The sequence below is a fragment of the Aptenodytes patagonicus genome, chromosome 4, assembly GCF_965638725.1.
Source record: "Aptenodytes patagonicus chromosome 4, bAptPat1.pri.cur, whole genome shotgun sequence".
Lineage (NCBI taxonomy): Eukaryota > Metazoa > Chordata > Aves > Sphenisciformes > Spheniscidae > Aptenodytes > Aptenodytes patagonicus.
The window spans coordinates 27,496,304-27,513,191 of record NC_134952.1 but is presented as its reverse complement, the minus strand read 5'-3'; the positions used below and the strand labels follow the sequence as shown (position 1 = coordinate 27,513,191).

General features: G+C 40.5%; 1 protein-coding gene across 3 annotated transcripts in view; it reads right to left on the bottom strand.

Annotated features, from left to right (window-relative positions):
• Positions 1-16,888, bottom strand: part of LIMCH1 (LIM and calponin homology domains 1) — a 183,350-nt gene that overhangs the window by 87,196 nt on the left and 79,266 nt on the right. For all 3 annotated transcript variants that reach the window (XM_076336171.1, XM_076336173.1, XM_076336174.1), the window contains exon 3: positions 15,589-15,658. In XM_076336171.1, the coding sequence (XP_076192286.1) occupies positions 15,589-15,658 (70 nt within the window). The remainder of the gene's footprint in view (positions 1-15,588; positions 15,659-16,888) is intronic.

Sequence of the window (16,888 nt, the reverse complement as noted above, 5' to 3'; positions counted from 1 at the left end):
TCTAGATGTAATTCAGGAACTGGCACTATTATTCATGAAGCTATGGTAGCTGCAAACCTAGATGGACTATGCAAACTTGAATTACTACTGTTCATTAAGTCTATAGAGGTCATGCAAATATGCCTTTGAAGGGCCATTTGGAAAGCAGGATTCATGGATTACATCTGGATGTCAGAGTCATTTGCAGTTGTGAAGACTAAGCTTTCGGGAGGAATAAAAAGTAGTACAATAATATACTGTATTTAAGAAGCAGAATTTCCTCAAATTAATGGGCATAAAATCAATGATTAAAACAAGAGGGAAAGAAAGGAACTCTTTAATACAGTGTATTCCCATTGCAAGGCTTTCTCTCAGCTCTTTTACAATGTCTTGGTTCTGGTTCCTCTGGGCAGCCCAACAGAGGACAGAAAAGGATCTCCTCCTACAGGACAGATATTCCTGTTGTTCAGTTTTCTGTCAACACACTAGAGGTGTACTTGAGGCATACTTCTGCAACATCCTCTCACCCCTAGGAATGTACAAAGCAACAAGGGTAGGAAGATGAATACATGCATCACACCAAGTCTTTAGGAACAGGAACTAAGGAGTGGAGATGGCAGAAATAGCTTGTCCCATTTGTTGGCGGAGGGAAAAGAAAGGGGAAACAAGTCAGCTATCACTGATAATTTATTCTTAAAGCTTCGGTTTATACCCTACCCTCTGTCCTAAACAGACTTGAGATCACCTCTTGTTTGTAGAGGAAAACAGCTAACCGTGCTTATAATTCAGCTTACCTGGGTATAACCAGTGGCTCCTGCTCAGAACAGTCACAAGTAAAGCTAGCAGAGATGTTCATGCACCCTCAAACAACAAGCTTCCAAATCCTCACCTGCTACTTCTGACAACCTTTGCAATTTAAAGCCACTTTATATAGATAGAGGTAAAACTTAGCTGATGAGAGTATGTAAAGGAAAAGGGTAAATTTAAAGCAAATATGATTTTTTTCCCTTCCTTAACAGAGGGACTCAGAGTTCTAGACAGCAGAACCAGTAGAGTCCAGCAAGATTATTAGGCCAGGCTTCACAGGCCATGAAAGTACTAGCTCCAGAGCCAACAAGAAGCCGCCAGCAATTTAGATGATTTAAAGCACTGCAGAGCCCCAGCCACCTCACATGTCTCCAAACCACTCCCGCAGACGCAGATTTCTGGAGAACGCAAACATTACACATGGCTACCCAAAATCAGCTCAAGGCCAATGGGACTTACTGGCTTTGGCAAGCACCTCTACACTGCCCTTCCTAGCGACTGGGAAATATTCATCAGACACATTACTGCCTTGCTTGAATGCATGGACCCAGCTGAGGCTCAGCACTATGCTGAAGCTAATCAGCCCTTAAAATCTAGAGACCCTACTAAGAGCTACTTGGGGTTTACAAGGTCAACAGATGTAGCCCCATCCAAATACAGGGGCTACAGGGCTATGCAACCGCCTTAGGTGATGTGGGAACACTGCCCAAACTGCAGCACAGGGAGCCCAACCACCCAGGAGGTACCAGACCCTGGGCACACATGTTCTTTGTACCTCTGTGTGTACATGCCAGCCAGCCCAGAGCTGCACAGGGGCTTCAGTGTGCCCCATGCTCTGCATATGACTGCAGAGAGCCTGGAGAGTCAGCTAGCACATGAGCAGTGCCCACTTTCTGGGGCTTTTTGGCTACCTGGAAATCCCTAAATGTGCTATGCTGCACTGCTAAGCTGATCTCATGCCTTTGGGCCACTTGCCCCCAAGTGGGAAAGGTGCTGGTGTCGAGCAGCTCTCCTGCAAGAGCTGTCCTGCGGCTGTGCTGAGCCAGGGTGATAGATGCTGCTGCCAAACCCAAGCAGGCTGTTCAGTGAGTTGCCCACACCCAGAACACGGAGGTTTATCCAGGGTTTTTCCATTCTCTGGCATATCCCAAACTCCACCTTCAATTATCCTGAATAGAGCAGTTGACTGTTTTTCCTCTTATTTACTTCCCAGCTGCTTCCTAACCTCAGTCTGGCACTTTTATTCCTCCAACTTGTATTGTAAAGTTATAAAGAACATTTGTACACTGTTATACCAAGAGAATAAATCATACTGGAATCTGTGATGGAGAATACTGACCACAGTCTTTGAAGTTCTTGGTCTGCAATTTGCTTACATAATAGTTTGTACGCAGTCTTAAGTGGTGGATTTCTAATATCGCTCATCAAATTTCAGCCAAAAAAAATAGCATAAGCAAGGTGAACTACTCTCGGGAAGATAAACTATCTGCACAAATTTTTGATGCAAGTACTACAAGAACACCAAGAACTCACAGTTCTTCAAAAAATATGTGAAAGTCTGGAATCCAAGGAGTTTCAGTTCTCTAAGATCGTATTTTAGAAAGTAAATTTTAATCAGGATTGGGTGGCTCAAGAGATTGGGTAATAGTATTTAAAAAAGCAAGTGATTAATCTCTGATCAACCAGAGGGTAAGGACTAAAGAGCATTTAAGGTCTCAAACACCCCTGGGAACTAGCCAACTTAGTCTAATACTGTGGGTGCTGACTCTAGGCAGATTTTGGATTTTGTATTTTCTCACACACAGTCCTCATCCTTATGAGTAGCCTCCTCTAAATTTCACTAGAATTACTCCATTATCCTCCCCAAAATTCTGCATTCCAGTTATGCCTACGAAGAGCCAACGGCAGTTAGATCCCAAGTTTGCTGATAACACTGTGCTGACAAATAACTTGTTTCTCTGTTTCCTTTCTAACCGCATCTATGTGTTGTTTCTTAATTACAAACTTCTGAAGGCAGAGACTCATACCAGTAAGCTTGATACTTACACTTTGCAGGAAAACACATTTTGATCATTGCTGACTGTATCATTCAAAGATCTGAGATGCTCAGAAATTGAGGCCAGACATATCTGAAGACACAGCTCCTAAACTCCCTTCAAACTATTCATAATCTTGGATTTACTTTTGCTCTTTTGGTTGTTTTAGACAGAATGAAAGAACAAGTAACAACTGGTGTGATATTGCTGAAGATAAAGTATCACCCATTCTAATATAATTCTGCTAATACCTTGCTTACTCAAATTTTTGCTTGACTGCAACACTTGTCCAAGAGCATGTAATTATCTTGCTTCTTCCTTGTCTAAAATTCTAGTCCACTGACATATCAGATTCCACCCAGCCACTATTCAGCACTGTAAAAATAAAATACAGGCGTGCACACTAAGAAGGAAGATCAAGCTAGGTTGGCTGTTTCTCAAAAAACCCAGAACAAAACAAAACCCAGGCTCCTATGAAAAACTTTGTCATGTTTCTTTTTTACATAAGTCTGTTACTAAACACTGACTTTAGTAATGAATTTTATGTGTTCTTTTGGTGCACAACTTTTATTTATTTACTTACTTACCTCTCTTTGCTTTTATAAAAGCTCTGACAGCACTCTCTGGGGACCATTCCATTTGATTTACCAGTTTGCAACTAGTTTTGCCAATGATTGATGCAATTCCTGCATTTGTTCATAATTCATGAAATGTCAGAATGTACATTGTTTCCAATACACAGTATTAAGCTTGTAGTAGTAGTAGTAGGGTTTTTTTTTTTAAATTTGCTTGTATTTTCTTTGAAACTAAACAGCACAGCAAAACAGCGTGTCGGATGCATGTGGCACTCAGGACATTTCAAGTTACACTTTTCAAGCAGTTGTTATGGTTTAAGAAGCAACTACTGTCTGACCTCTTTAGGAGTAACAGGAGAAATTTAATGAAAAGAAAACATCCGGGAATTGTACAAAAAAAGATTTTTTTCCTCTCCTGCATATGTCAAGTAAAAGCTGTATAAATTCTTTTTCTTGAGAAATTTTATTAGCTTGTGCTACTGACCTGTGCAGACAGTTTTCTGGCACAATTTTCACGACTTGTTTACAGTATCACCTCAGTTATCCAGAACTTCTTGTTATCCCAACAAGGGTCAAATTCCTGACATGTATTAATTACATTGAAAATTGCCCTGGATTACTTGAAACCTCAAATAACTGAACCTATTCATCGTTCTCCCTTTTAAATAACAGGGGACATACTGTATAGTGGTGCTAATACTTTGTGGCTGATCCCTGTAACTCCAGAAATTAATACATAAACGTCACACTTCTTATCTAGCAGGCCTGTCAGCTTTGGACTGAAAAGCAGGCTCAAGAGGCAGAGAGCATTTATAGCATGGTCCTACTCACTGCCGTGGGCTGCAGGGCAGGAGGAGATAGGAGGTAGGAAGGACAGGAAGGTTAAAACCAAAAACCACTGACCAGCACTCCTGATCCACGCACCACTGGCCAAGGAAACAGAGCTGCTTCACAGTTCAGCCCTCCCTACTTCACAAAATGACCGCGGATCCCCCCCGTCGTCAGCCAAAGACTCACTGCTGCCTGCATGATTAATTATACATCCCACTGACTCTTGAGCTTTTACAGTTGTGGCTACTGGGCTCCATCTCCTCGTGCCCGTCACCGGGCAATCAGGCCTACAGCTTCTCTAGGACGAGAGGAAATGGCCTCAAGTTGCGCCAGGGGAGGTTTAGATTGGACATGAGGAAAAATTTCTTTACTAAAAGAGTGGTTAACCATTGGAACAGGCTGCCCAGGGAAGTGGTGGAGTCACCATCCCTGGAAGTATTTAAAAGACATGTAGATGCGGCACTTAGGTACATGGTTTAGTGGACATGGTGGCGTTGGGTTGACGGTTGGACTTGATGATCTTGAAGGTCTTTTCCAACCTTAATGATTCTATGATTCTATGATTCTCCCTGAAGGCGCTCACCAAGCAGCTTCAGGGGAACCTCTATGACTGCATGATCAGAGCTTGAATGTGAAGATGAGGATGCAAAGACCTACTGGCAACTCATGCATTCAGGCAACGCCAGGCATTAGCTCTAAGATCCCTAATGCTGTTGCTAGGCAGGAGTGGTAAAGTTAGGATTGGTTTTGGAAAAAACAGCAAGCTTCCTTCCAACTAAACTAGAAACGGTATTCAAAGGACAACAGCGACAAGGCAGCTTTCGTTAAGAGAAGGTATTAGAAACATCCAGGAATGCTTGGAAACACCCATGGGATTTGTTGGCTGCGCAGCCAAGCTACACAGCACCCAACCAACCCAACAGTTATAAAAGGCAAGAAGCTAGCAGAGCACCAGCAGCCCAGGCTACCAGTTTAAGGCCTGAAGTTTGTTGCCCCACAACAGGTGCAAGATGAGACTCAAATCAGGCACTCAGTCCAATGTGCCTCCCAACACATCGATACAACTTTGTAATGCACTGAGTAACATCTCTCTAGCTGTTGCAGTAAAAGGAGAGCAAATAATACCAACATTATGACTAAAAAGGAAAAGAAAGGGGAAGGAGGGAAAAGCATAACGTTTACCATCGGCCTTATGGGAAAGCACAAGCTTGATTCTAAACGGTGCATGAGAACTAGTACAATTCAAAGAGAAAAGCCGAGGTGATGAAGGAGCATACAGAATGGACTGAAAAAAGCTGAGTTGAACTCAGTACACACTTGGATGCATGCACACATTTAGCAAGTTCAATACTCTCTCTTGAAAAGTCTGAAAAGAGAACTCCCTTTCACATGTTTCACAGTAATAAATCAGTGCACACTATTGCCCCAAACAGAAAGAGACATTTGCCATCTGAGTAACAGTGCTTCCCGCATGAAGATGAGGAGGCCGAAGCAAACAAAGAAGTGGCAATAGAAAGGACTTTAACAGAAGGACACCACTTCAAATAGCTGAGGATTGCTTCTGTACTGCAATGTTAATTTTCTACACCGTTAGTTATATTGCTTGTCCAGAAATGAATGTATAATTATCCTACTAAGCTGTGCGACAGATTTCCACATAGTATCACAAGGCTATTCAGCTTTTAAAAGGTTAATAGTTAATGGCTTTGATGCCCCTCAGTCAGATAGTTCAGCCTACCACCGTATTTTTGCACAAGCAATTAACTAAGCTGCTTCCTCTGCAGCATTAATTTTAACAGGTTTACAATAGTATCATTAGACCTCTGGACATTTAAGAGGAAGCACATTACAATTGGAAAGTACCATGCCAAGCAGGAAGCGAGTGGCTTTAATCCAGGAGCACTGAGGAATGCAGAAGGCAAGGAGACTTCAGTGTCAAATATTTCAGCCTCTATGAACTCTTGACCACAGCACCAGACTGCAGAATTTTACAGGGCTCTTAAACCAAAGAAGTCGCTGCACTCAGATCCTTAAGACACTAGTTTTCCACTAGTTTGCCTTTTTGCTTGTTTGCTTTAAGCCAGGGAAACAACTGCAATATGATCTTTGGAGCAAGACACGTTCCATCATCTGCATTCAGCACGTAGGCTCCTGCTAGCGACATGCACATCATCTGACAGAAATCCACTTAGAGCGCCCGGAAAGGTTTTCAGCATAGAAACAGTACGAACAGTTGCTAGCAGACATAAACTGCAACAGACTTCACCGAGTTGATTCGCAGCCAAGAAGGGGATTAGAGACAGCATTCTTCTGCCACCACCTTCAGCCTAAGAGCCGGGGTCACAGCAGACCGTTGCTAACTCACACTTGCCCCCTTTTCACAAGAGGAGGAGGTAAGAGGAAGCTTGAGCCTCCCTGGCCCATTTTGAGGTGGTAGATCTGTTGGTCTGACCACACTGTGGAAACTTTTGTTCCTGCTCGCCTCCCAGGGACTGGTCATGTTAAGAGCTCTTTGGAAGGTACCCTCCCCTTTCACATCTCCAGTGTTACTGTTATCCGGTTATCAACATTCTCCAGATCATATCACGTGGATTTTATGGGCAGCAGCACTCACCTCTAGGATGCTGTGAGAATGCAGGGTAGCAGCAAATACAGCAAACGTTCTTACTCTGGTCAACCCCATTTACACTGACTTTAGCTCTCACTCTCTCAGATAAATACTAGCATCTAGCTGTTCCCTACAGCAGAGGCTATATGTCATTGAAAAAGACAGTTGATGGTCAGAGATGGTATTTATAGTGCAGACCTACAGACTCCAACCTGTGAGAGGCTTTCCAGAATTAGGGAGTGAGAGTGCTACTAAATATAGTTTTAAACACAGACAACCTTTAAAATGGGGATTTCGGGATGAGACTTTCCCAGGTCCCTATGTCCTTTGATTTTGGCCAGTAACTTAAGGATTGCATCTAAGTTTAAACTCCCTAGCTGCAGCTTTGCAACTACTTTAAGCTGATCGAATGACACCTCCATCCTCCAACACAGCAAGCCTGTCCCCTCCCTTCTGCCCATGCAGTTGCACACTGTGAGGTGAAGGAAAAGGGTATTTTTCAGCGAGATCAGTTGCCCGCTCCAGCTAATAGCCATATGAGTGCCAGCGCTGGCCTAGCAGAGGGTGTAGGAAAGTCAACTTTAGAACAGCTGAAAGCAACCATAGCCTTAGGTCTAGTTCTTCTTGTTAAGGACAAAAGCTGATACTTCTTTTAGCCTCAAGACATGCATAGCCACAGCTCTGCTTATTTTATGTGTGCTGGCCTACACACATGCAGCACACCAGCTCAGTGCTTCTTTTTATATCCTGCTTGGCAAACTAATCAATTTTGCAACAGAAGTCACCCAAAGATTGCAGGTGCCTGGATATATCTCCAACAGTGCCACATTCATCACAGGGCACAGGCAAAACATTTGCAGACTCAGGGCATCCAACTCCTCCACTGAAAACTCCTGAAGATGGTACACGCCTCCAGAGGACGTGACATTTGCCCAACTATTAAAAGAAGTCATAAGCTCCAACAGGGGGCTTTGTCCTGAAGCATTTAAGTCATTCTGCTCAGGAGACCTTTCGTTTCTAAGACAACAGCTTGAGGAAGGCACTGGATTCTTCACTTCATTTAGTGTAGCCCTAAGCTACATACTGAACGGCATTTTGTTTGTTAAACTATCATTTTTTCTGATACTTACAAATACTTAAGAGATTGTTCTTCAAAAGCTTGCCATTTCTGAAATACTCAACCAGAGTCAGGAAACCAACATAATGCAAGTCATGGCTGAACTTGTAGAAGGACACTTTAGGATCTGAAAACAAATCTAAAAATTAATCCAGTGGGCAACATGCATTTTCCACGGGTACAAAATGAGCTCCTCCTGGAAGCCAGCTGCCTTCCCCAACCCGAGGAAAGACTCTGCCATTTATAGTAAAGGTTAATGCCATGATAAGGGCAAGTTCACATTTCAGCTGCCTAGCATTAGGGCTTCAGCAGCAGCAATGTTTTTCTTTTTGCCATTTTGAAATGTTATCCCTGGAATCCTTCACTTTATTAAACCTCCTATGTAAAAAAAAAAAAAAAAGTAAACAATCATTACACCAAGCCTTTATCTATACAGTTCTATAAATAACAACTTTGTGAAGTCACTTGACAGCCCAAAGCCAGGTAGACTCTTTGCTTTTAATCAAGCACTTTTTTCTAAAGTGTGGTAGTTGGCTTTCCCTTCTCAAGGCTGGGCAATAAAATGGTCTCTGTGTAAAACAGGGGAAAAAAAAAAAATCCAAAAGGAGATCCTCTGCAGTGACTATCCTCTCTTGGTTTTAACACAGAAAAGGTTCTCCTTACCTCTGAATTTGCATATTAGCATTTTAAATTATTTAATGTGAATAAAGCTAATTATAAACCTATTGATTAAAGCCATGGTTAAAGACTCAAGTTGGGAGAGCAGTCTCAAAAACAGGCTATGAATGACACAGGAATACCTGTGATACTTTTGTAAGTGTTATTTATTATTTGTATTAACATACTGTCTAGGAGTCCTGGCCACGGAGCAGGACTCATGGGGTGAAGTGTTAGACAAAAACAGACTAGCAGATGATCCTTGCCACAAAAAGCTTACACATATTATTAGCATTTGGCCAAACCAAGTCATGACATTCTCAGTGGCAGAGCTCAGCACACTCAGGGCACCGCTTAAGCTGACTGTGAAACTGCTGCACCTTTGAATCCTAGCCAGTCTCATTTGGGAATGGGCCTCAACAACATGACAAAGTTTGCATCTGTCCACAGCAGCTGCACTTCACAGCTGTCCTTCACGTGTGTCCTACAAACCTTTCCCATCTTGGCTGGTACCATCCTGACCCAACAAGGAAACTGTTCAGGGCGTTCTGGACACTAAATGAGAGCACTTCAAGCTTGTAACAAGGGACAAATTCGTGGACACCGGCAGAAAGGGACGGTATCCTTAGCATGACAAGTAGTGGTCTCAGCCAACAAACAGCTTAGCTTATTGAGTGCACTGTAAGCATTGCAGCCAAGGAAGCATCCAGAAGAAGGGACTTTAAGGCCAGCAGTGAGGTTGGTCTGCAGAAGCCCTGGCTGAGTGCTGGCTGGGACCAGCGGTGCAGGAAGCACACAGAAGCCTGCGAGGGATCAATAATGGCCAATTCAGAAGCAAGCGTCACTCACTTCAAGTTTTGCCTCCAGCCATCATAAACACAACACTCCAGCTGGTAGCTGAGGACAGAAGGCACCACTTATGGATCTTAAGGACAGCTCATGAGCTAGAATGGGATGATGAACATGAAGACTACTAGGAGCTGGCTTAACTCACACTTCTCTGAGGGTACTCTTTATAGCTAAACGCAGCTCAGACCATCAAAAGCAAGTAAACAGGTGGGGTCATTAACCTCCCTTGGGGTTTTTTTGACAGTTCATGTATTTTATTAATTTCCTATTATTTCAGCCTCTCTTACATCCATATATCAGGTTAAAGTTCAAACTTGGAAGCCTGGGCAACACAGGCTGAACCCAAGTGCAGCAGTGGAATACATCTCCAGCACATATGCTACTGTCAGAGCGATGATTAGTTTCCAGCATCAAAAGTATGAGCGTTTTGGAGCCAAACCCGACACCATAGCAAGCACATCCATTTCAATCAATAAAATACTAAATGAAATGCCATCATTGTGTTTTGCATGTAACTCACTAGTTTTTCTCTAAATGGGAGAAGAGTAATCCTTTCTGGACAGCATTTGCGTGGTTAATTGGGAGCAATAAAAACCTTCAATCAAGTCTACAAAAAAAAAAAAAAAAACACAGCTGCATGTCAATGTAAAGTTTTAGTTTTTATTGGTTTGCATCTCATTTTTTCCCCATCAATGCTGCTTCCTCTATGCTTCCTGCCAAATTTGAATTGATGGCTGTTTTCCCTCTTCTGTGATGAATTAACTACAGTCACTGTAGATTGTTCCACATGGACTCTGTTTACAAACAGCCTGGTTAAGAAACACCTGTTCGTTTACTTTTGTATTCTTCATGAAACTTAGAAGTGTTTGTGAGTACAGCATATGGCTAAATTCATTAAACAGGAACTTTATAGTAGCTCTGTCCAGCTCAGATGACATCAAAACAAACAGGCTGGAAAATCTAAGTGAAAAATGAATTCAAAGGCAGAGTCTAGAAAGCCTGGGGGGTAAAAAAAACCCAAACACCACAAGCATACAAGGACACAACAATGCAAATAATTTTTTTTTTTTTTTTAAGGATACTATTGTTTTAGTGAAGGGATTCAATATATATTATAGTATGTGGTGAGCCAAAGCACACAGTGCTGCTCCTAACCACTGGCCAGACCCTAAGTATTGTTTTAGTCAAATATTCAGATTATCAGAACTGAAGGCAGGCACAGGAGGTATAGAGAAGCCAATTACCATTTAGCAAGGAAGATCCACAGAAACCATGGCAGAACGGTTTGCACAGCATTTTGCTATGATGTTGACACTTCGCTTTCCATCAACATTCACAAAAATGCTTTTGGGATGTGAGTGCCAAGAACTTACTGGTTTTAGTCAGTTAGGAAATTTTGCTTCTGTTTACTTCACATGTACCACAGCTTACACAGCAAGACTTTTTTTATGGATACAATTGTGCTGGCAAATGAATTTGTCCAGCAGCAAGAAGTAGTACAAAATAAGGAAACAGAAATTAATCATGTATTATGAATCTAGATCTTACAATAGGAGCAGGCTCTTTCCAGAAAGGGAAATTAAAGGGAGAGTGAGAAATTAGAAGGAAGAATGAGAAGACAATTTTTTATGAAAAAAACCCCATATAGTAACACTGAAGTACAAGTGGAAAGAGTGATAAGAATAATGCATGTATTTATCTTCTCTAATGATTTTTAATTCTGTGAAACACACTACACTATATTTGGGTCTTGTTATTTTATTTTCAGGTTCATATCTGCATGAAGAAAAAAGATCTCATTTGCTGAACTTAATTAGAAGCACAAACTCCTGAAAGTTAATACACTACTGAAATTTCTTAGGGACATCATATGACATAAAAAAAATACTGGAATTCATGCAACAGTACAGCATAAGAGCAAATTACCAGCACCAGCAGACAGGTAGCTATTCTTAATAAAGTTCATAGCAAGTTCCCAGAGAACGCTTTGCCAAGAGAAACTTCCTAGGAAAATAATCACAGAAAAAAAAACCCCTTGTTTTCAAAGGGACAAGCTTTTTTAAACAGCACGTTACAGTTCTGTTCGTCTTGGTGCAATAACCGTGCAACCAGGTGACTTTTGCAGAGCTATTTTTTCCATTGCTAAATCATACAAATGTCACAAAGATGAGGACCGTACACAAGCTGAAAACTGGATGCCACAGTAAACAGATTTTTATTCAGTAGTGCTGAAACATGAGCCAAGATCCAAGCTAAAGTTCAGCTCTCCAACTTTGTCTTGACTACTTCCTACTATTATAAGTGAGATTCTTTCACATAGCCTCTGAAGTAAGCGTCTGAGCTCCTGTGGGGATTGTTCAAGGAACTGAAGTAATGCTATAAACTCTCCTAAACCCTGTCAAACAAAAGATAAGGCAGAAACCTTTTCTTTTCTCAGAGTGACATTATTCAGGGACAGGAAGCAAAAACTAGAATTTTTTTTTAAGGGAAAAAGATAGTCAACATACAGTGGTTAGCGTTATAAAGCAAAGCTTATCTACGATGATGCTGGAAATTTTTTATTTCTATAGAATTAAATATATAATAAGGCATAACTGTACAAAATTGCATAGTAGAAACCTTAAAAATTAGTTGTGCCCACTATGAACATCATACAAAATGAAAGAAACCAACAGCAACTCACTGAAAAAATTGTGAAAAAAATTTGTAAAAATCACTTATACCTTAATTATATTCATTGTTCTCTAATAATCCATCTTTGTAAGACTTCTGCAGCTTCAGATGGTCTTTTAATTAATGACTCAGCCAAAATACTTTCCCAGCCTTGCACAATTAAATACATGAAATGATGCTTCTAGAAAGCTGACAGTCTTAAAACAAAGATGTTCAGTATCTATTTCTCACATGAGAAAGTTTCTTCTGGCAACACGGCTCTTTCAGCAAAGCCTGTTATTCCTACCTAGGTTTAATATGGTCTTTGGATGTTTTGTGAATTTGCTTTTTCATGGGAGCATTAGCTTTCTGGATTAATGAATACTGAACAGGAATGAGAAAGCATTTCATCAAATTTAATACTCACTATAAGTCTGAATACCAAACCATTGGTCCTACTTTTTATTTCATTAAAGCAATGTATCATTTCTGCTGTGATAACAGAAGCAGTCGACACTTCTGGAGATCAAAGCAAATTACAAACAAGCCTGCCAAGCTGAACATATGTAATTCTATATGTAATGCTGCATACAATCCACATCCTGACTTAGACTTGCAACGAGACAAAGATCATCTTTGTGTATTTATATGGCCTGTGCTTAGTATGGTGGTGTGCAGATCCTCGAGTCCTTACTTTAACACTACAACACTATAACCAGTAAATTTTACTTACATGATTGGTGTTCTGGTATACAAAAGATCTGCAAATAAGCCATTCCCTCTTAAACCACAGGAGCAAGTCACTGGTAAGAATTTCGGAGTAACTGCAGATTCATCTAGCTTTAGACACCAGGAAAAGTTTGAAGAATTCAATCTGTCGACACTAGACCAGTTATACATAATACTTCACAGCACTGTTATGAGAAATTACTCAAACACGAAATATAGGCAAAATTTTTACACTTGATAATACTCCCAGATGAACATCTCAGCACGTCTCCGATACAGGCTTCAAGTTTACTGTTACTTTCCTTCAATAAAGCATACTTCTTCATTTGTCCTTACAATAACAAAGGAGAAAAATAGAGTATCATCTGGAGAATTAAACTCAAGTAGATATTTTGTAGAGCTACATATGACTGCTTGTGTCTCTGGAGGTTAAAAATGAAACAAAAGGCACTTTGAGTACTTCACAATTACTCCTAAGTTTTAGCTCCAACTCTGTAAAAAAGAAAACCGACCTATTGTCTCTACTAGTGAACTAAGTAATTATTCTATCAGCTATCTGGAAGAAATTAATTAATTAATTCTGTTAGAATGATTAAGTTACACTTTTTAGGCAGAAGCAGTATCTGGGAGTTCAAAAGTATGTTATCTCACACAAGGCAGAAAAGGTCCTGAAGCTTTCACACTAATTCTACGTGTACTGGAGGAAGTCACACTCACTGGGGTGAAATAACCGAAAAGAAGTAACTATATACTACATCAAGCCAACCAAGGCTAAGATAATAAAGAAAAATTGGCAATAAATAAAGGAATGTCCCTCATATGTGGTCAACTAACTAGGAGGTATAACTGCTTCTGGACTATAGTGTCAAAAAAATTTTTTTTTTTCCCCCCAGACACACAGACATAGTACAGGTAAGAGAAAAAGATACACCCTGCACTCAAACATGCTCCCGATGTCTGTACTTTAAAACAATACACCATAAATACACATAACAGACTAGAACACTTGATCATTTAAATTCACATGCAATCCTTAAAACAGCCACTTACTCACCACTGTAAGTAAAAATGGCAACAAAAGTCAGCAGGTATGGAACTAGACACCTTTGAAAGCAAGGGGACATTTGGATAGCTTGCTTTGTTTGGAGCAATTTATTCACAGAACAGTAGATAAAAACACCCGTTGGTAATGTTCAAGAAGCCAGAAGCACCAGTGAACTTTTTTAATAGCCTAATTATTCATTAGAAAAAAAATTTAGAAAAGTAATTACTAAAGGTAAGTAGAGGACACAGGTACAGAGGTAAAAGAGTCACCTTCCAACACAAAAAAGATCTGCTGTATCATTAATAGCCTGAAAACTGTTTTTTTGGTAATGCTTTGAAGATACATATCTTGCAAGGGAGATTTATCTCAAGGAATGAGAAAAATACACACACATAATGACTTTTTCTATGTCCCTCCTACTAAAACCACCTTACCTTTGGGATTTTACATATGAATAAGAAAAAAACCAATGTAATTCAATATCATCCTCTTAAAACAGTCATAACAAAAATTGAGTCTTTCCTGAAAGGGAGCCAAGGAAAAGAAAACTGCACTACTGGTATCTTTTGCAGCTGTTTATATCAAATACTCCTTTCAAATAGGACTGCGTAGGAATAAAACTAGATGGGTTTTAGAGGCAAAAGAAAGGCACACAAGGAAACTTTAGAGAAAGAGTGGTGGGAATCACAAATTAAATCCTAAAACTAGGCAGTATTCATGCAGAAATATGCCTGTCAATCTACAGGTTGAAGGACCCAGTCTAAAAGGCTATATAATTACATTATAGAACCAATTTAAAAATGAATGTAACGTGGTTTCTAATACACTAAAACTTTTTAATGCAGTTTATATAAAGGAACGTTAACCTCAGCTATCAACAAGTAATACGTTCTGAATCTTGCACAACTAAACTCCAATGTGAGTAGTGCCAGAACAGAAAGGAACCACATATATAAGTATATCATTAGTCTAAATCGAGGATGGCCGCCTTCCATATGCTCAGGGGCCCTTTTATTTCCAGCCACCTCTCAAGGTAAAATCAATACAGCCATGTTTCTATGTGGCTAATCCTGTTAGACCCAACATCCATTCATACCGCCACCTTCTTCCCCAACAGCAGGCACAGGACTGTGCCACCCCTTGAAGGTGACCTCCTGAGCACCCAGCGCTCCTGAGAGCCCGCAGGCTGACAGCATGTCCTCTGTGGTCTTCCTCACTTATAACAGATTATGGCCAACTTCTACTCTGCCCTTAAAGTCAACAGGAAACAGTTCCCTAGATAGTCCCACAATGAATGTTATCTGCAGACTGTGGTATTTTGGGGAAAGAGAAAATGAGACAAAATATACAAGTACATTTTTCTTTCTTTCCAAACAGCTATCTTTTTGTGGTGATGGCTTCTAACGCATATGTTCCAGTCTTTCTAAAGCTAACACCACAACTGGAAGATGACATATAACAAAGAAGATATTCTTCCTCTAAAAACATACTCTGCCTCTTGAATACTGCCCACTTCCGAAAAAAAGACTGGAAGGTCTTAACATGACTAGACCGAGAGTTCAGATTTCAGAAGGACTGTATGAATTTAGTAGGTTAGAAGAGTTCAAATTACAAAAATAATTGCTATCTAAATCACACAGTCATAAAATCAAGGTGCAAAAAGCAGCACTGAAAGATTTTTTTTCTCTATTTGACATACTCACCAAACCTGCAATGGGGGTCGGTAGTCTATTGATCTTTTTTACCAATCCAGGCTTTATTGCATTCAGCAACCTGTTACGAGAAAGGAGTATTTATGAGTGGTAAGTCACAAAATCCAAATTATCAAACACTTGTCCCCAGCACACAAGGATTTCAGTATGGCTGGAAAGGAAGATGTTCCCCCTTTCTCCTCTCCTGAAAACACATGTGTGTACCCAAAGACCCGCCACTGAAATGAAGAAAAACTAGGAGGAAAAATATCCACAGCACAGTACCAAAACAATATTTCTTTTATATCCTAAATGTATCTAGATCACATCAGTCTTCACAGGCTGTGGGTGAATTCTGTCACATCAGTCTGCCTCCACTGCCTAGAGGAAAGTCATGCCTAGAAGGGCCTGAGAGCAGAAACCCAGAAGGCGTCTGGGTATTGCCACAGCTTGGGAAGAACAGTCCAGCAGTTTCTATGCTGCAGGAAAGTGAGAAAGGACGTACACTTACTTTATGGGTGGCCTGTCTATTTTTCTGCATCTGTACTTAATTAATTAAATGCCATCCTTGCATATGTTGTGGAGAACAGAGGTCCCCATAAAACGTCCATGTGAGGAGACAAATAAAAAGGGAGTCCAAAAAAGAAACCACCCCACACCTCATGAAAACATCATTGGGCCAGTGATACCACAGTTGGACACTGTTCAGTGTCCAAAGATTAGCAATCCTCCCAAAGTTCCCCATCACCCATGAACACGCTATAAGAACTGCTGACATGACTCATTGTTAGAACATTCCAAAAAACGACCAAGCCTCTAAATTTAATTTAGAGGAATTTTAATTATAAAATCCTGTTGCTACAAACACTGTTTCTTTACCACCCTTCCCCCAAGAGAAAACCCTTATGCCTTTTATCCAAAGGAATAAAATTCAACCAGTCCCATCCATTGGGAAGAAAATCATCAGGTCAAGACACTCACTTCAAATTCAAGATAACTGAAGAGAAACAAAGATGTCTATGATAATGTAAAGCTCTCAAAAAATTAGTATACCCACTATGGAAGAGAGGAATCTCACTTTGTGCTGACACTGTCTCCATTCAAGAACTGACTCTTCTAGCAGCCTATTGTGGTGGTAAAAATATTAATATTTAAGATTTGAGAGGTCTGGCTAAGAAGTTTATCCTAACTAAAAGAACATTCCTTTCAACTCAAAACTAACAGTCTGTGATTGTTTCCAACTGCCCACTTCCGAGCTAAAATAACACGGGATATGCCACTCCTATAGGTTCCTGCAAGAGCCATCTCTCCA